This window comes from Osmerus mordax, chromosome 12, assembly GCF_038355195.1.
Source record: "Osmerus mordax isolate fOsmMor3 chromosome 12, fOsmMor3.pri, whole genome shotgun sequence".
NCBI classification, from domain to species: Eukaryota; Metazoa; Chordata; class Actinopteri; order Osmeriformes; family Osmeridae; genus Osmerus; species Osmerus mordax.
The window spans coordinates 4,646,006-4,666,310 of record NC_090061.1 but is presented as its reverse complement, the minus strand read 5'-3'; the positions used below and the strand labels follow the sequence as shown (position 1 = coordinate 4,666,310).

At 44.9% G+C, this 20,305-nt stretch overlaps 1 protein-coding gene across 2 annotated transcripts; it reads left to right on the top strand.

The window, feature by feature from the left end:
- The first annotated feature begins 1,033 nt into the window (after window positions 1-1,033).
- On the top strand, window positions 1,034-15,858 carry arhgef37 (Rho guanine nucleotide exchange factor (GEF) 37). 2 transcript variants are annotated; one of them, XM_067247124.1, is made up of 16 exons: window positions 1,034-1,074; window positions 1,168-1,216; window positions 1,895-1,998; window positions 2,392-2,805; window positions 3,643-3,772; window positions 3,968-4,115; window positions 4,630-4,829; window positions 5,014-5,144; window positions 5,903-6,007; window positions 6,412-6,525; window positions 6,694-6,863; window positions 7,275-7,422; window positions 7,736-7,864; window positions 8,889-9,084; window positions 9,550-9,716; window positions 11,514-15,858. In XM_067247124.1, the coding sequence occupies exons 4-16, from the start codon at window positions 2,401-2,403 to the stop codon at window positions 11,733-11,735; spliced, it is 2,265 nt and encodes a 754-aa protein (XP_067103225.1). In that variant the 5' UTR covers window positions 1,034-1,074; window positions 1,168-1,216; window positions 1,895-1,998; window positions 2,392-2,400; the 3' UTR covers window positions 11,736-15,858. The 2 variants fall into 2 exon arrangements, with proteins under 2 accessions (XP_067103225.1, XP_067103226.1); XM_067247125.1 differs by lacking the exon at window positions 8,889-9,084.
- Window positions 15,859-20,305: the final 4,447 nt, after the last annotated feature.

Here is a 20,305-nt window from a genome sequence, read left to right as displayed (position 1 = left end):
CTTGACTGAACTCTTACTCCTGACACAAAGATGCTCAAAAGAAACCAAACATGAAGTCTTATTTGTCTGTGTATGGTCTGTGGATGTGTGGGTTTAAGTTCACAGCACAGCTGCTTTCACTCCAACAAACATTAAAGAAGTGACTTGATATATTGCCCAACAAAGGAAGAAAGAAAAAAAAACTGAATAGGGATAAATCATAACCATATGTTTTTCAATAGCTCCATTGATGCATTGTAGTGTGCTCTGGAACTGATTATAAAACACAATGCAATTCCATTGATTATTATTTTCTTTAATACAAAAACCCATGTCGCTTTTGAAATAAGTGCAGCAATCTAAAAACAAAATGCTTTTGTTTTGGATAAAGCTATGGATAGATATGATTAGGATAAGCTAGTTTTAGTTTTAGTGGTATGATACATGCAGGCAAATGACAGTGTGACTTTACAACAGACTGCGGAGAAAAAGACAGTTACTGCACACAGTTGCATTTAGACCTGTGCTGTGATATTCTACAGATCTGATCATGAAAGAGCACAATTCCAAACAACGTTGTCTTTTAGCGTTCATGTTATTGAAACATTTCTCCTTTTGTGATAAAATATGACTTTTGTGGGGAGAAAATCCGACTTCTATAATAAAATTGGTTCTAAAAGTAGCCTACTCTCCATTTAGTCTTTTATTATGAAAGACGCACAGAAACCGTAGACTCATAACCTGGACTACACACGGAAGGTGTGTTTATGATGACGTCACGCCAGTGAACGCCTGCGGGCATGAGACAGGTGACGGGAATGTTCATTGGGAAGATTCGCAACATCATTACGGTATGTCTACCTGTAGGATAGATGCGTAGATCGCCACAGGTTGCGATGACGATGAGTACATGTTGATGGGTTTTATGTCGCGAGTTGGCTGCAAACACTACAGCTTGCCATCGGATAAACTTGTGAGTGGGAGTGTATATTGGATGCTTTGTTTCGCATATAGTATATCATCTGGACCATTGGTACGTAGGCTATAACGTCACGTTTTATTTTTTAAAGAATCTGAGTCGCCTTCCACTGCGATGTAAGAACGACATCCGTCTTTTTGTTGTCATGGGGTAGTTAATGTTGTTTCCAAGACATAATTACTATGTTTATCGTCCAGTTCAATGATTAGGTAGTGGCTGCATCCAGCAAGCTGGCATACTGGTAAAAGGACAGCATGGGTGAGATCATTTTGAACATTTTTCCATGTCACACTGTCTTATTTTTTGTTCCTCCTAAGTAAATGACTGAATCTTCTGGAAGTGTTTCTTTTTCCTGCTTGGTTAACTGATGACAGTTTGGCTACTGACACACTGTATGGCAACTTAATTCAACAAGTAGAGTAGACTATCTTTAAATTCAAGATGTTTAGAGCTTAAAGTAAATGTAAAAGCCAAAACAAAAAGCTTGGACATGCACCTCGTGTTTACAATGAGATAGAAAGGATTATCTTGGAGCTTTTGTTTCCGACATCAACAACACTGGTTCTCTATCATCCCACTGGCTAGCTCAGTTGTAGAATGGGAAACCAGCCAATCAGTATGCGCCTTAACGGTCGACATCCCCGGCTGGTGCAGTCACTCAGCTTATTCAGCAAGGGTTGTGTGTGTGTGTGTGTGTGTGTGTCAGCACATATCCTCTCGCAAGCGGCACTGCAGCAATACAATTACGTCCCTCAAAACCCCTATCTCCTCCCACTTTTCCCCTAACAAACAACTTGCCTAGCTGGCCCACCACCTCCCTTCCCCCTCTCCTCACACCCCTCTGCCACATGCAGCCCGGCAGGAAGCTCTTGTGTCTGTGTGAGAGTGAGTCAGTGGACAAAGTTAAACCCGTCCTTCTATCTGTGTGTTTGCCAGGCTGCCGCTGGACTTCTCCGTAGAGCCAACCACACGGCAATTCGACTGGACAGGAGAGCAGAGTTAGCCCCCCGAGACAGGCTAAAGCAATATTCCTCCTCAAGGTAATGACGTTCTTTTAATAGAGGATTTTCTGCTCTCTCAATTCTTTCTGTGTTTACACTCACATGGAAACTGACTGCAGGAGAGGTTGTTGTTGTTGTTTCTGTTTCTGTTCTGTTGGAACATCAAACAGCTAGTATGTTCACTGGGACTAAACTTAGTGATTTTACCCTTATGTACTGTAGAAACAGCATGGCTGGTACAGATTTTCTCTCAAGAGAGAGCTATTCAGAGTTTTTTTAGAATGGGTGGGGCGCATAAATATTTCCATGGTAGTTGTGCGTGCACAGGGTAGCACTGTTGGATACCATCATCAGCAGACAAGCAGTCAAACACAAATCACATGACAAACCAACACAGATTTCTTATTCAAGTGGCTGTTTTATTTTGGACAGATACCCAGCATGGCAAACCCTGCTCCCCAGCTACAACCTCCCCCCAAACCCCTCCCCCGAACCCGGACTGCCCTCCTCAACCCTGTAGCTGAGACCACCAAGGAGACCAGCAGGGACACAGAGCAGGAGAGAGAGGGATCAAGTGTGTGGAGAGAGACAGCAGGCGAGGAAGACGGGAGAGAAGAGGGAACCACTGAGACAGAGGTGTCTGTGTCTCTAGAGGAGCCAGCTGGCTCGTCAGAACTAGAAGAGTCTTTAAGTGAGGAGGCCGAAGCCAAGGAGATGGCAGCCAGACAGAGGGAACTGCAGAGGCAGCTCCTGTCCATACAAGAGCTGGTCCACACTGAGAGGAACTACCTGAGGCTGCTGCAAGTCTGCACGGTGACCATCCGCGCCAACCTTCACAAAATACAGGTAAACACGGTGGAACTGAGGCAGGCTGTGCCAACTGGCTCACGCATAAGGGGTCAGTTCACTGCCACAGTCTGCAGAGGTCAGGTTGAGGGAGCAGACAACCACCTGAGCATGCAGAGGCATGGAGGCATTGCCCAAAGTAGTCCAATAAGTGCTCAAAGTACTTTACCTTCTCAGCAGCCTGTGCCTTCGCACGCACAAACTGTGGCATTGAATTGATGTCATACAGAAGGCTGATGTCAATCAGCTGGTCTACACAGAGGAGTACTATCTTACTGCAACCGAGCACTGTCATTATAACTACCTACGGCATTGTTTGCTGACTGTAAAGGTAAAGCTAAAGTCATTCTGTTACCATGGGACAACCAAAGCGGTTGTCAGGCTAGACTACTGTGCCTCGTTCCTAGTTCACTGTGAGTAAATAATTTTTGTTACACAAGCCTGAGGAAAAGGTTTAAGCAAACATCTTTAATTTATAGTCCCACATTTCCATGAGGATAAAGTGGGATTCTACTTTGGTTTTAAATTATGTTTGTAAACGTATAAAACAGTTGATTACACGGTGAGCCCTGCTTATGCAGTCGTCAGAGTGGTAATGAAAGGCTCAGTGTAATTGTATGGAGAGGGAGGGAGGGTGGAAGAGAGAATGGAGCGATCTAGAGAGCAGTGGGTGAGGTAGAATAAGGAGAGGGGGGACTCGAGCGAGAGAGAAGTGGAGATGAGTTTGAAGACAAAGAAGGAATCAAGTAGAGAGCGATGTGTGTTGTAGATGTCTAGTGTCTTTGTGTAGAAGTGTTTTACTGCCAAATCACGATCCCTCCCCCCCACTTGTCCTAGCCTCCACTGGCAAACCTGGACAGCATGTTCCTGTACATAGAGGACGTGATGAAAGTCTCCAGTCGCCTCCTCAGCCTGTTGGACCAGCACCAAGGGCAGCTTGGAGAGCCCTTCTACCTGAAAACACTCTGTAAGGGATACCACAATACCTTCAGGGATAGTTCAAAACTGTTTACAAAACATATTCGGCCCGATTAAGTGAAACGGAGGTTAAGACCATAATATTCCCTGTAAAAGTTTCCAATTGTTATTGTCCAATCTGTCATGCTCTTATTTCCGTTGACGTGCAATACGCCCTCATCTTCTGTCTCCTCATCTCTCTCAGGTGACGCGTTCCTCAGCCTTTCCACAGAGATAGAGGCGGCCTACAAGGAGTACCTGGCTAACTACACCAACGTGACCACGCTGGAGAACTCCTACAAGCAGAAGGAAGGCCTCTGGAACGAGGTCGTCAGAGTCATCAAGTCCTCTGCGTATGTTCACGTCTTTCTACTAATTCAATCCCCTGTTCGGACCTTGAAGCTACGAGTGTTACGGTGTATCTTGATATGTAGGGTAACTCTGTTTGACGAAACTGGGTTTTGATTCACAACTCCAGCATGTACTGTAGATAATCCAAGCAGGGGTTCATGGCAAGGGCACTACACTTGCGTCATCATGCTTTTTTTGTTCAGCACTTCCATGCCTCTTAGACGTGCACCAGTGTCTACAGAACAATACCGCATGTGTCCTAATCCTTTTGGCACGTTCCACACCTTTCGGAAAATAATTTCCTCTGTTGAAGTCAGATGGCTGAGCGGTTAGGGAGTCGGGCTAGTAATAAGAAGGTTGCCAGTTCGATTCCCAGCCGTGCCAAATGACGTTGTGTCCTTGGGCAATGCACTTCACCCTACTTGCCTCGGGGAGAATGTCCCTGTACTTACTGTAAGTCGCTCTGGATAAGAGCGTCTGCTAAATGACTAAATGTAAATGTTGTCATCTTGACAGGCCGGAGGTCAACGCCACGTCACTGACTTTCTTCTTGGTGATGCCAGTCCAGCGTATTGCCCGCTACCCCCTCCTGCTCCAGACCATCAAGAAGCACACCGAGCCGGGCCACTTCGCCTACGCCCTGCTGGAGGACACCGCCCACACCGCCATAGCACTCAACTGCAAAATCAATGAGTACAAACGCTTCCGAGAAGTGGGTGAGGGCAGAACCAGACACGCACCGGCACACATTTCTCCAATAACATTTCATACTTTTTCCATTGATGTAGCATTGAACTGTAGTGCTAAACGTCACCTTATTCCAAGGGGAATTGATTATTACTACGACAATCCCACGCTGTTGCTCTGTATTGAATGTGTTTGTCTGTGTCACCATTTAAGCGGACAAATACAAGAAGACGGAGAACTTGACTATCAAGGACAAAATTGTTCGTCTGAACAGCCACAGCATAGCTAAGAAGACTGCCCGGCTCAGCCAGTTCATAAAACACGAGACTGGGATAGCTCCAAAGGTAAAGGTTACAGCACTGTTGGTACAGTTACTATAGGTAGTTTGCCCTTGCTCAGATTACTTAACTTTGTGCACTACACACCTTGCTATAGTACATGCTGGTTGATCATTAAACAGACAGGTGTTGAGAAGGAGTATCACATGACCTGTGTTTACTGCTGGCTGGCACCACCCCAGCCTAGTCCCTAACTTTAGACGGAGTATCGTTTTCTTAGTGTTCATGCTACTCAGCTTTAAAATATTACGTGACATCATACCTCACTGTAGAAACTGCACTCCTGTGGTACTGGTTTAGTGTCTATCAAGACAATATGACCTACATTTCTGACGTTTGAAGTTTTTCCAAAAACCTATGTGAGTGTTTTCTAAAAACCTTCACCTCAAATGGTCAAATCTTTGCTATTCCAGTCAACATAACGATACCTCTTCATTACAACATTTTAATTCAAATTCAGTGCAAAATATAGCAATATTATTTAATGATTGAATACACATCATGCTCGACAAAGTTATGGATCATGTAAAAAAAGTATTTAAATAGGCTAATAATAATAACAATAAGAATGCTGTCATTTTTAATGAAGTCAGTACAAGAAAACCAAAAAAGCAGTCAAATAAAGTGCAAAAAGAGGTTATTTCCAATCCACATATTTAGCTATATCATCTATAGGATATTAGAGTGTAGCTTTGCAATAATTTGCCCAGTCTGATGTAGAGGGCAAGTTCTTGAACGTGACTGTAACCTGCTCTGTTCTACAGCTGGTTGACGAGGAGTTTGATGCGCTGGAAGGATTCTTCTATATGCTGGAGAGTGGCATCACTGATCTCTACGAAAACGTGGAGAACTTTGTCCACAATTTACAGGTGAGCTGTTGTTAGCATGCAAACTTATGTCATAAAACTGTTAGCATGCAAAGTCAGCTTCAACTCCATGTACAGTTGGTTTACCATCGATGTGTATGGTCTGTTGTTATCTGAAAAATGTCTAATGACACTTATGAAACAGTAACTACTTATGTGATCTAAACCAGGTGTCAGCCATAGCAGTTTTCATATTCCTAACTACTATATGTAAGCTAAAGCTAATGCTGAAATGTAATATTGTGAAAATATTTGGTGTAGTCCTCTTCAGTGTGACAATATTCCTTTCCTACTGTCTACAAATATTGTTTCAAGCCATACATTTCTGAGCATGTGAACTTATTTTTAACGTATTTTCTTCCCGTTCTCAAAATAGTTCTCATGTTAACTGTTTTACATTTTACTAGAGGTTTCTTGCTTGTAGACCAGAGGAGTTTGACTTGGACCTGGACGGAGAGAAATCTGCTATTTCCTACAAAGAAATCACTACTGCATTGAGACAATGGATACTTCCGACATTTGTGAGTTAAACGGAAGCTTTCTATTGCTTCCTAAATATTGTGTCATGCACAATACTTCTGTTTGATTTCCAAGTTCTATAGTTCTTAGTTCTATAGTTCTTAGTTCTATAGTTCTTGCTTCTGTCCCCTGTCATCTTATCACTTCTCTCCTGTCCCCTGCCTCCCCAGGAGCAAAGAATGAGGAGCCTCATATTCAGGCCTCTGTGTGCTCTGCGAGACCTGCTTGTTGGGCCTAGGAACCTGATCAGGAAACGCCTGGACAAGCTGCTTGACTACGAGCTGCTGGAGGCTAAAGACAGCCTCAGCTATGAGGAACAGGCTGTGGCTAATACATACAGGTAGATTTAACATACGCTGTACCTCCAAGTCTGCTCAAGCCCTCAAACACTGGTATAAACCAACTCAAAAGCAGACTGTGTATCACTTGTTACTAGAATTTTTAGTTTTGACTACGAATCCTTATTTATCTCTGTAAAGAACCAAGTAGTAATATCACTTGAATGCCTAAAGGCCTCATTACAGCTGTGTAGCAGCCGTTTCATTGTTTTATGTTCTTGTTTTGTATTACGTAAGAACCTTTTATTGGTTCTGTTCTGTAATATGCAAAAACAAAAGCACAAACGATGTGCGGTCAACCAGGGCAGGGGAAGCATTGTAAGACTCAGGAGTACCCTTGTGGTGGCTGGCAGCGGCTCCTGTACAGTAGCGCCCCTCTGTCCAGCGTGCTGACGCGATGATACCTCCCTCAGGACCATCAACACTCTGCTCCTTAACGAGCTGCCTGTGTTCAACGGATTGGCTCTGCAGCTGCTCTGGGGCATGCTGGAGACCTTCAGCTGCCTGCACCGAGACCTCGCCTCAGACATGAAACAGCTCTTCCAAGGCTTCGCCCAGCAGGTACACAGTATTACTACTACTAGCACATCCTGCTGCCACGGTGCATTTAGACCTGGCTTTTGACTTCGAGACGTTCTTCCTGGACTCATTTAATATTGAATCTCGTGTTACTGTTGCTCAGGATGTTAAGCTGAGTAGGCCATTTGCCTACATACTGCATGTATTCCTTTCAGATGACAATATTCCTTTTAACAGTTTGGTCTCTTTCTCTAAATATATTTTGCACTCTCTCTCTCTCTCTCTCTCTCTCTCTCTCTCTCTCTCTCTCTCTCTCTCTCTCTGTCTCACTCTCTCTCTTTCTCTCTCAATCCAGCTCCCTCACAGTGCTCTGGATCATGGTGCATTCTGGGAGTGGGCGCATGCAGAGGTCTTACAGGGAGCGCTGAGGCTGGAGAGTCTGTGTAGGAATGTGCAAGACCAGCTCAATGCGCCCATTGTCCAGGTTCGTCCTGACAGACGCCTGTCTGTGAACTTGTTTTTGTTTAGTGGTGGCTTGTTGCTGTTTGGGAATGTGTGTCTCTGTCTCTCTCTGTCCGTGTCCTGTGAATATGTTGACAGACGGGAACAAGATGTCTCATAGTAGAGCACTGGGGAATGTCATCCCAATATCATGCATCATGCACTCTGAATTATTTTTATACATGGATTTAACAGCATGTTGTTTGTTCAGTCGGTATATTTTTGTTGTCCTAGCACAATGCTGTGTGTCATGTCAAAATACCTAAACCAGTCTCTCCTGTCTGACAACATGTAGCGCTTTACTGTAATGGTGTGATTCAGCACATTCCTCAACTGGTCCTTCTGCATAGCTAAAACATTCTCTTGTGCATATTTAAGAACCCGAAAGGCCATGCCCACAAAACCCCCTAGAATTGTCTGGCAGCTTAGATGAACCAAATTAGATTAAATAGATTCCATCAAAACAGACATGTCTGTCGACATTTTTGTGTGTTCTATCTACGTGTGTTTTGGATCATACATGAGATTTCATTTGAAAATGTTATCTAGTTAGTCACACCTGGAACTGTATTTTATTGTGAGATATAAGTATAGTAACAGTATACATATATCTTCATATATACAGTCATACCTATATCTTTCCCATAGCCGGAGGTCAGTATCAGTTTGTACATATGATTAGTAGGGGTGGGGGAAAAAATCGATTCACAATTGAATCGCGATTTAGGCTTCTAGCGATTCACATCGATTCACAAATGTAAAAAATCTTTTTTTAATTGTATTTAATTTTATGTTTTCATTTATTTATTCTGAAAAACTTTTTTTTGATGAAAAATCGGCAAAAAAAAAATTTTGATTCGTGACCCCAAGAATCAATTGGAATCGTGAGGTACCAAAAGATTCCCACCCCTAATGGTTAGTATGCAAAGATGATAAAAGGGACATCATGATGCGTTTAGTAGCGGTGTGTGGACATATCCTAAGGAGTGTGCCTCCTGTGCTCGCAGCCTCTCAGCCCGTCGTCCCAGCGACGGCTCAAGCTCCTCACGGAGAAGCACGGCCCTGGGAAGATCTACCAGGTGAGCAGCCTGGTGGTGGGCTCCAGGGACCTGGACCTGAGCCTGGGCCGGGGGGAGCTGGTGGCCATCCTCAGCGAGATGGACACCAGGGGAGACCGCCGTCGCTGGCTGGTCGACGCCGGAGGTAAAGCCTGCTCGCTTAAACTTCCTGATTGGGAAATGATTTGTAGTTTTCTTATTGGATATCTCTTTGTTGTTCTGCCAGTGGACAACTTACATTTGACAATTTACAAAGGAACTGTTTGTGTGATATTGTGCATGCACCTTTATCTCTTTTAGTATGTCTAATTATCAGGAATGTGTGTGTGTGTCTGTGGCTCAATTATCTTGACAATATGGCACTGTTGGCATGTTGCTCAGGACTCATGAACACATGGTGTCATGTGAAGTTGTTTGGATGAGCGATTCGGGACAAATGAAGTCAAACATCTAAACAACCGTGCGCCTCCAATTGGCACTGCACTAGTTATAACAAACACACACGCCAACACACAACAAATAACCCTCGAGGGATGTGGCATCTTAACAACCCTCTGCTGCTCCTGGTCAACCCTGGTTTTCTAAGGGCCAGATCTCTCTCTGTCTGCAGGTCCCAGAGGGTATGTACCTGCGTCCAAGCTGCTCCTCTACCACCAGGTCTGCCTCGACCCTCCCACCTCTCCCCACCTCCCCCTGCCCACCAACCAGGACAAGGTCCGCAGACACTCGTACGCTCCGGATGCCAGGCCAATGGCAGGCAACCTGCATTACTTCCAGGTAAGTGACATTTCGTTGTGTGCTAGGCGTAATGGTATCAGTTTACTATGCACGCTGCCAAACTATCCATGCTAGGCAGTCAAGGGAGAGGTGGCATTAATCGGGACAATTTCTGCCTCCCCTTCAAAAAATAGATTTTATAAAGGGGACACCTTCAAATATCTCTGGTTATCCTCAGAATATTGCTAAGAGTAACATAGTAGTAGGAAGAGATCAATGCTGAAAGGGTCATTTAACGTTTTAGACAAACACGGTTTCTCACCACAGCATTTCCCTCTGAAATGTCTGGATTTTTGACTGTGTGACCGGATGACAGATGGTCATATAGTCGGCCAGTTCTGTTCTACGACGTGTCCCATGTGCCACCTGGAGGCAGTGTGGTGACAGGTCACATCCTCCTTCACTCAGACACAGTGGAGGGAACACTCACTCATTTCCCTGTGTTCGATTTTGCTTCTGTCAAAGGAAGGGTATGCATGGTATAACCATTTTGAACAATAAAATAAAACTAGATAATTTCCTACATTTCCATATCTTCTCTTTGGGCGCAGTTCCAGATAGGTCTGCAGGGTTGTTGTCAGGTGGCTGGTAAAGTGTTTAATGGAACAGGAATATGGCACTGAATTTTCACTGAAATTAATTATGTTGAATAATGAACAGTGTGTGGGCTTCCACTTGACTGGACACTGTCTGTATGATTAATATCACAGGGATGATGGATTGATAGGGTGTCCTTCCACGCTACGCACATCAATCATAAACTTAGTCGCTTGTTTGTGCGTTTGTGACGGGGAGGTTTTAGACCAAATTAGCATTCACAAACTCGTATTTCTTACCCTACCTCTTCTGGTGCTCCTCAGACACCAGTATTATTTAAAGTAGTTCCATGTGTTACCAGATGAACCTTCAAGGCTCGTAAATGTCTCTGGTTGATGTGTGTGTGTGTGTGTAATATATGTCTGTCTTGCTTGTGAAAATGAATGATGCTCAGCTTGACCTTTGCAAAGCATTCATCATTCTCTCCCATCCAGCCCCCTGAAACCATGCTTGACGTTATCACTTATCATGAGTGGGTGTCTGCCAATCTGGCCAAGGCTTTCAAACGCAGCCTTCCATTCCCTTCAATCACTAATCTAACGTCATCAAAATGGTCAAAGCAAGCTAGCTCGATTGCTTTTCTTTCGCCAATCAAGTCATGTCCGATATGGAATTATGATGCATCTTAATTACAGTTGTGAAAACAACCCTTGTGTTAGATCAGATGTATCTGGAGCTGATGCATATAGAATGTGACCCTTTTGTAGCCCAGATATGCTGTAGCTCAATCATTCCTGTCAGAGGAAAACACATTTTTAGCTACGTATATTAGCCCATACCAACTTTGGCCACAAGGAGGTGCCATAAAACATCTCAGATCCCATATTTACATTTAGTCATTTAGCAGACGCTCTTATCCAGAGCGACTTACAGTAAGTACAGGGACATTCTCCCCGAAGCAAGTAGGGTGAAGTGCCTTGCCCAAGGACACAACGTCATTTTGCACGGCTGGGAATCGAACTGGCAACCTTCAGATTACTAGCCTGACTCCCTCACCGCTCAGCCACCTGACTCCCCCATTTTGAGGTATGAAGTGTACGCACTATGATACTACAACAGTAGATGAGAAACCATCCAGATAAATAGATACAATAGCACTGTGGTATCCTCTCTACTTCTACATAGTATATGCGTGTCGACAGGAGATCTCTCTTACCTTGACCTGGTTTCCGTGAGCATGACAACGCTCCGTCATTACAGGTGTTTGCGGCCTACGACTTCACAGCGAGGACCAATCACGAGGTGTCCCTGGCGGCCGGGGAGCCAATCAGAGTGTTGGAGCGGCAGGACAAGAGAGGGAACCCCGAGTGGAGCCTGGTGGAGGCGAGGGGCAAGCGAGGCTATGTACCCTCCAACTTCCTGGCTTTCTTGCCCTCCCCCGTGGTGACGTCATCAGCCAGCGCCACCACCCCCTATCACTAAGGTTGTGCTGGAGAAGCCCTTGGTGGGAGCCCACTGTACTTCACCTCAACCCCACCACCACATCCTCATCGAAGGATTCACTCGATGGATTGCCAGCTTGTGTATATGTGTGTGCGCAGTCAATGGATCGTCGACACGGATCGTAGGTGTGCTTGTGTGTGCGGGTGTGAAGCGATGCTTCTGCCTGCTGCTAAGTGACGCTCTTCCATGCCCTGCCGCAGCCCTGATCCTGAATCCCAGAGAGACTGCAGAGACCGCAGGGCCTCTGTCTGAGGGAGTACTGTTGCCAAGGGGCGTCGGAGGACCCGCGGACTGCGGATGACCAAACTCTCCTGCTCACCTCTCCTGCTCACCCTCATCAGTCTGCCTGCATCTCTGTGCCCCCATTTATCTTTTGATCTTTACATTTGTTGAAGTGGTAAACAGATGTATGTGTTCATGAAAGCCAGACTTCCTCTCAGTGATGCGCTCTCTGCTGCAGATCGATGCTGGTACAGAAAAGCATATACACACTGTTATAGCATCTTAAGCCTCAGCCAATGTAGCGGTAACAAATATGCTGTCACGCTTTGGCATGACAGAACTTGCTGTCAAGAGGTCTTTAAATATAGCTGTTTGTTCCAAGAAATGCTCTGCGTACGCTGTGCGGTTACCAAACCAGTTACATCACTAGCTTATAGAGCAGCCTAGCCCTGCTGTACTGCAGTCAGCAGCATCTGATTGGTCCAGAAGTCAGTGTGTGGGAATAAGAGGACTCTACGTCCTGATCCGTCCCCCTCGGCTGTATCCGGGCTGTGCGGCGGCAGGATAAGGCTGTCATGTCTAAGATGGCCACTAGAGGTGAGCCGACGCCGGCTCACAGCCTCGCCAGAGTCTGCGTTACCTGAGCCAGTATTGGTGCTTATCTAAGAATCTTGCACAACCTCAAATGTAGCCTCACGTAAGAGCTGTTTGGTGTTGCTGCTGTGTTCTCAAGATCATGGTCTTAATGAGAATGTGTCACATTGTGCAATTGTCTTGAAGGTGTTTTGATGATGACTCATTGTATTTATTGATTTCTTTTTTTTTTATATGTCTATTTCTCTGTCTAACCCAGGGCTGTTTTACATGTCCATCTGAGGGTTGTGAGTTACAATATGAAGGTGAAATGACTCATACTTCGCCGGAGATAAATATAGGAAGTAAACCGTCAGTGCGTTTCTGCAGTTTTGTTAATGCTGATATGTGCAGAACTAACTGTTCCCTTCCGGCATGTTGAAGTACAAGGCTAGAACGTGTACCTCTATTTTTGGCGTATTTTGGAGAAAGGGCAGCCTGTGTCGATGGCATATTCGAGGCGGTTCTGAAGCAGAGCTTTCAGTGACGGAGCACTACGACGAGGGGGTAATGAAGTGAGAGCAATGGCCAGATGCTTTTAGGGTTGCACTTATCCCGACAGTGCCGTCGGTGTGTGGGAATACCCTGCACCACTGACATACTGTGGAAGCGAAGGTTTGGATGTGCGCTCGTGGTGTGCGTAAGGGCTCGTCACGGCCGTTAACGTAGGCTCGCCTGTCACCACAGATTGAATCCCGAGCCCCCCCTACAGCGGTCTATACCCTCAGCATGACAAAGACTCACCGATCTAAAAATACTTTTCCCTCTCCCCACCGGTCTAAAAATAGCCCACTGTCGTTGGTTGGTCGGATCTCCATCCCACTCACCAGTCTCCCCCTGTTGGCCACGGAGTGAAGTTTTTATGATCATTTTCCAATACTGTAAAGTTCCTCTGTGAGGCAGTTAATCCTCTCTCCCTCGCTCTTGTCCTCCGAGAGCGATACCAGGAGAGACACAGAATCGATAGCGTTGTTCTTGCTCGATTGTCTGAGCAAGTGTTGCCAAGATATGTAGCCTGCTGTAGAACTGTTCCGTTGTTGGAAACAGACTGTGTCCACGCAGTTTCTGTCTGGCCCCCTCGGGCCAGAAGAGTCCAGACCAGCTACACACACACACACAATCACACACACACACACAATCACACACACGATCATGTGTGTCAGGCCAGACTGCAAATTGATGTCCGTGTGTGAATTCATAGTTTGTTTTTCAGCAGCGGGCTGCCAAGGCGGGAGAGGGCCACATCTGCATCTTGATAGCTGGAAGACATTTTTTTTTCCTGGAAGTATTTCACTCCCTAACCCCCCCCCCCCCCACCACCACCACCACCACCCCATTTCACACAAACTCGCCCTCTCTCCCTGCCACTCTACTTGCCCTTGAAGCAGTGTTGTATTTGCATGCCTAGGTCTTAACGTAAGAACTGCTTGTGCGTGCGTTCAAAGGAGGACAGACCTTTCAAAGCCGCGCCACGGAAATAACCCTGGAGACTTGCTCTTTGGAGTGCTCTAAGCCTGGGCTGTGTTTGGGAACAGTTTGGCCCATGCTGTGGTGCTTCTATAAGAGCCATCAGCTGATCTCTGCACACAACCTAATTTTAGTTTGAACAATGGCTCATCCAGACCAGAATTGCAGAGGGAGAGGGCTGTCCTGGTTAATTACCAGAGCTTAAGATAGTGCTAACAACCACAGCTACAGGCTGAGACCCACGTGAGCCTCTGCCCCCAGATAGCCTCTCAGCCCTGCAGCATTCTCAACCGGCTCCCCCTGGAGACACAGACGGGCTCCAGCCACAAACACTTGATGCCCTGTGTGTGTGTGTGTGTTTCCACTTGCATTGGAAATAGATCATGTGTGTGAAATCTCAACCTGTATATATTCTGGGGGTCCATGGGGGGTTTGACGTATGCTGTATAATATTCCAGCCAATCATCTGGTCCGTTCTGCTCCCGCTCAGTGATTCCTTCTAGGTAGAGATGACTCAGACACTGACCAGCTGACCCTTCAAATTCAATCATTTATTTTCCCCCCCACACACTGCATTGAATTTACAGCAAAAGTCAGTTAACCTTTGATGATTTCCATAAGGCTTAGCAGGTTGTTGACCATGGCAGATAAAGGACTAGATTGTTCCCTGGAGAAGTGTGTGTGTGTGTGTGTCGAGGGCAGGACACGGCTCTAACTTGAAGTTCAGTTGGGTGACCGCTGTTGATCCCTGAGTCCGTTTAAAAATGAAAAAGGCACTGTTGCCCCCAGCATTCCCTGTTAGAAGAAATGTAAAGAAATCAATTCTCCACTTACCGCCTTCCCGATGTCTCTCCAGAACGTTTCTCTCCACTGTCCCTAAAAGGTAGCACTGGGATGCCATTCGTGTTTTGTGTGTTTGGGGGCAGGCGGCAGGCCGCCAATGACTGCCAGTATGTCACAAGCTAGCCAGACATGTGACTGTGGCCAGGCGTGAGGTGTAGGGTGACAGCTCAAGGTCTACAGTGAGTTTCCCAGTCAACACATCTTCCTGCCATGCGCCAGGAGAGACTGTTCAGACTGGACGTTACATACTGCCTGTAAGCCCCCCCCGCCCCCCTGACACTAGTGTGCCCTTTAACTCACATGCTTGATGCAGTGCCCCCTTCACCTACATACACACACACACAAACACACACACATTACTAGCCCCTTCTCTTCCTCCCTTCATCTTGTAAACAGGGCCTTCCCGATACAAGGCTGCCAGACTTTGAATGTGCTGTACTTGAGGGGGCCTGGATGTGAGGGGGGCACAGGTAATGAGACAGAGGTGAGTAGGGATGTCTGTGTCATGGAGCTCCATGCATTTCTGCCCACCTGGGTAGCCTACAGACAATATTGCGATGTTCTGCAATGTCCTGTTCTGTCCCTGCTCCTGCTACCTCGAAACAATCTTTAGAATCCTTTATATGACACTCCACATATCAAACTGAAATCAAAGCATTGGGCAAAATTTACAGCTGATATATATCAAACAGCAGGTGTCAGGTTGGGGTTTGAAGAATGGGTTAAAGGCATTTCGTTTTCAGGAGCTTATTCCTGTGTGACTCTTTAAACTGTCAAGCCTTGTGTGTTGCTGCGGTCTGTCGGAGAGAACACTGTAGAACAGACGTATGAAGTGCTTTGCCATTTAAACAGGAACTAGCAGTGTTTTAATTATCTGTGATACATTTTGCTCTACATTTTGTCTTTGCTAATAAACTAATGTAATATTCCCGTGTGAGATGCAATGTTTGTGTCCTGTTGTCTATGTCTATAATGTAGCCAGAAAAACAGCATCATTTACACCTCCACAAAAGGAACTGAACATGTTTTTTTTATTTTAAGATTGGTGGATGTAAATATATAGTTAATGCATGACAATCAGCAACAAACATGTTTTACTGCATGTGGCCATATCACTCGATCCTATATATGCCACTGCGTTTTCTTCCATGTTTTATGTGATGGAAAACAGGCAGCAGTTTGCTGCTCAGTAGGCTGAAGGAGATAAATCACAAATCCACTGAGGGAAAGACATGTCTAGTGTGACAAGCAGAACCCCCACACACGCTGACCTGTTAGTGTCTGAGGAGCGGCTTAACCCTAGCAAGGTGATCTAACTGTATGCTTGCTCTCTGACGAGAGCATTCATACACCACAGCCTCACACGGTCCACAAACACTGCACAGGTTAGATACTTTTTATTTAGAAAACGTTCTTGATTACTTCACCCCGATTCAACGGTTGTTTAAAGCCGTAATTTTCCCAACCTCTGCCCCGACAGCAGTAAAAGCGAGTAAGTGGTGATTCGTCTTCTGCCAGGACACTCTTATTGCCATTCTATAAAAATTCTGTCAATATAGTGTTGACATGCAGGTCTGCTCCACATTCACTGTTACAGTACGAAGCACTCACCCCCAAAGAGAGTCACAACACTGGTGTGTGGAAAACATGGAAGCACATTTCTCCCCATGGTATGTAAGGAGCGCTGGGAGCGAACACACCCTGGAGAGAGATGAGAGAGCAGGGGGGAAGAGAGGGAGAGACCTACCCCTTACCGGTGACTCCAAGGCCAGCTTGTGATGAATGATGGAAATGACGAGGGACACATTTTCTACACCAAATGCGCTTTCAAGGACAACTTATGTAACCATTCCCATGGATAGACGGTCACTGTTTGTATTTCAGACACTTAATTAGAGAAAGGTCATTTTAAATGTTAATGCCTAAATATTCTTTCTTTTCTTTTATTTGAAAAAGTATGTTTGGTGTGGTGTTTCTGAACAATTTAACGAAAGATTTGTTTGTTTTTTACGTTGCCAAATTTAATGGTATTTTTAGATACATTGAAAGGTTTGGGTAACCAAGTTGTTTCTTTAGAGGTCATGGTGCTCCCTTGACTTTCATAAGCTGAAGATTGTTATTGCAGGAGTGTTGTGGCAGCCTCATGGGAACATCAATTTCTGAAACAGCCACACATTTTAACATCCGAGTGTGAGGAAAATGGCACACTACCTAACCTCTACACCATCAAGGGAATGTGTGTGTTTGAGAGAAAGGGAGGTAGGGTTGAGGCATGGGGTGTGCAAAGGGGAACGTGTTCTTCTAACAGACCGCCTTCCCTGCTCCCTCCTGGGCAGGTGTGTTTTGTTCTATTTCCTTGTATCTCTATATTTTTCTCATCCCCTCACTAAATCCCTCTCTCTCCCCCCATAGCAGCACTAACAGCTGCCCTGCCTGAATCCCGGCCTGTATTCCAAGGTTGCCAAGCAGTTCAAGGCTATGGTAGATAATAACGCTGACCCATGCTGAATGCTGCGGTAATAAAAATTACGTGTGGCAGAATACCGGGGACCCAAAAAATCTGACACCCTCCAAGGGTCCTGCCTGCAGAGGTCAAGCCACAGATGAGGGTCAAACCTTGTAGGATGTCATCAGGGTCAAACCCTAGTCCTGTAGGATCTATTTTGATGGTACTACCAGCCCCCTGTTGTCCCTTGTCATCACTGAAGTGACGCTGGCAGCTCCCAAAGTATTGTTTAACGACTTGCAGAATGATATAGTCATAAACACTCGTTTCACTTGCCACATAATCCCTGAGCCAGATGAAGGGATTTTAGGCCCTAATCCTTCTATTTAGAGGTGTTTTGTGAGGCGGGATCTTTGGATGCAGGTGGTCTGTTCTCACACACATTCACACTTTCTCATGTACTGGACAAACCCAGACACTTCTACTGCATGCTATGTTTAATAATAATAACTGGTGTAAACCATGTTGACAGTATTAACAATCAACATACATGGACCCAGTGAGGCATTTATGCAGACCGGAAAGTATGAGTTTTAATCCTACTTTTGAAAAGACCTTTCATCATGTAAGGGTATCGTTCTGTGCGGGGCTCTAAGTTGTAAAACCACTAACATTCAATAGTTCTGCGTCTTAACAAATCACATCCATTATGGAAACCACAACTGTAATTATAACTCCTTCAGAAAAGTGAGAATGTTTGAAGCAGGTCCATGTTGAAGTGACATTCTTCTACAATTATTGTATTTTGAGAATATTTGTATCTCGACCGAGGAATTATTTGGCTCCCATAAAGTCCAAATATATTCCTGTGTAAGCAAACGTTTCCTTGCTTGGCCACAAAGATGCCCTTAACTCAATGATGACAGTGGATTTGTTAACTGTATTTAGACACATGTTTCTCTCCAGACCACCGAGAGGCCTGCACTATCTCCTCCTACACGTCCACATAATACCGATGTAATATCAATTTAAGTCAAACTATTTCCATGTAGGAAGACATCTTTTTTTCCACACATTTAGGATGACCATTCTTCAATCAAGGATACCGTTGAATAAAGATCTATGAAATTATAATCAGTCACTCAAATTCACAAATTGTTCCTCTTTTATTTATGTAAAAATATTTCATGCCGTTTTAAAATGTTTTATTTGACAAAGTGATACAGAGATTTAACCCTTGTGTTATCTTCGGGTCATTCTGACCCATCAGTCATTGTGACCCACTGTCGTATTGCGACAACTTTACCGCATACATAAACAAAGTTAAGCATTTTCTTTTAACCGTTGGGCTGTCTCAGACCCCCCACATTGCAAAGATTAAAAGAAAATAATTTTTATTTGTTTTTGTATTGGGTAAAATTGGGTAAACACAACAATGGTTCGTTATGAACCTTTGGGTCATGTGACCCGAAGGCAGCACAAGGGTTAAAACAGTAATAGATAAGATTATCAAATAAATTATAATTTGAGAAACAGTGCCCCCAATTCTTCTCTGAACTTCCATGCTTTCCTCCAGCTTGAGTTTGATAGACAGTGGTGTCACCAAATGAGCCAAGGAGGAAGGCCCGCCTCACCGAAGCTGATTGGCTGGAACAGGATTGCTGGAAAACAATTGGCTGGAAAGTAGCAGGCCGCTCCGAAAATAAGAAATTCACATTCCACTGGCACTGAGCTGTCTGTGTTGCTCAACAACTCTCTAAGGGCCTTACAAAACATGTTTACAAAACAAACCCACCTTAAAGTGAGATGTACAGACCCAGAATGATCCTGTACATAATTTTATTTGCCCACAAATATAAATAAATTGTTCAAACTGGATTAGCTGACTAGACACCATTATCAGTTACAGTAGATGACCTACATACTATTAGTAATTAGTTATGGTCACTCTTTCCTTTACACTGGGCACCCCAGAGGATAGAGAACAGAGCCATATGTGTCACTGACAGATTGATAGTATGGGTTGTTTTATGCAATCAATGTATTGACTCAAAGCCAGTGGTACTGTGTATAGGGTTTCCTATCTGCTTTCTGCGACACCCAGTGTTTAGGAGAGAATGACCATAACTAATTACTAACGGTATGTGAACTCATGACCTCCTGTTTAAACAAAACAGGGTTCAGGCTTCAAACTCCATTGATCATTGGCTGTATGAGGTAGGAAGTTTTTGTTATTGTTAAGGAATTAATTTGCTCAACCGAAAAGCCTAGATAAGGTGTGTACCATGTGTTCACTTCCACAGTGAAATAATAAAGGTTGACCTATTTTTGCTGCTGTGTCTTGTCCTCATAATATGCAAGTCCTGTGTTCTCCTGTGTTGATGTGTGTGCGTGTGTGTTCGTGCGTGTGTGTGTGTGCTTGCGTGTGTGTGCGTTTGTGCCTGCGTGCGTGTGTGCGTGTGTGTGTGTGTGTGCATGCGTGTGTGCCTGCGTGCCTGTGTGTGTGTGTGTGCGTGCGTGTGCGTGTGTGTGTACAATCCGATGAAAGAGGGAAGGGAAGCGCTCTTCATCTTCAACTGGTAATCCGAAGAGACAGAGGTGAGTGCCCCCAGGATCTGTATAATGGATGTGCTCGCACAACCATGGGTCTCCCTCTCCCGGTCCGAGTGAGGGAACAGAACGATCAAGCGTCAGGTGGGGGAAAGGACGTGGCGTACAGTGCTAGTCTGCTGTCTGACACTACAGTTATTACAAAATCTTCCAGCTTGTGTTGAGCTTTACATTTGTTTTAATCTGGTACACAGATGTTTATCTCTCCTGCTGGTAGCAGAATAATCCCACACAGTGTTAAGTGAACAGTGTCATGCAGAGTATCATGGTATCACACATGTGCTGTGTTTACCCACCAGTGGTGGCAAAAAGTCATTTGGAACTACCA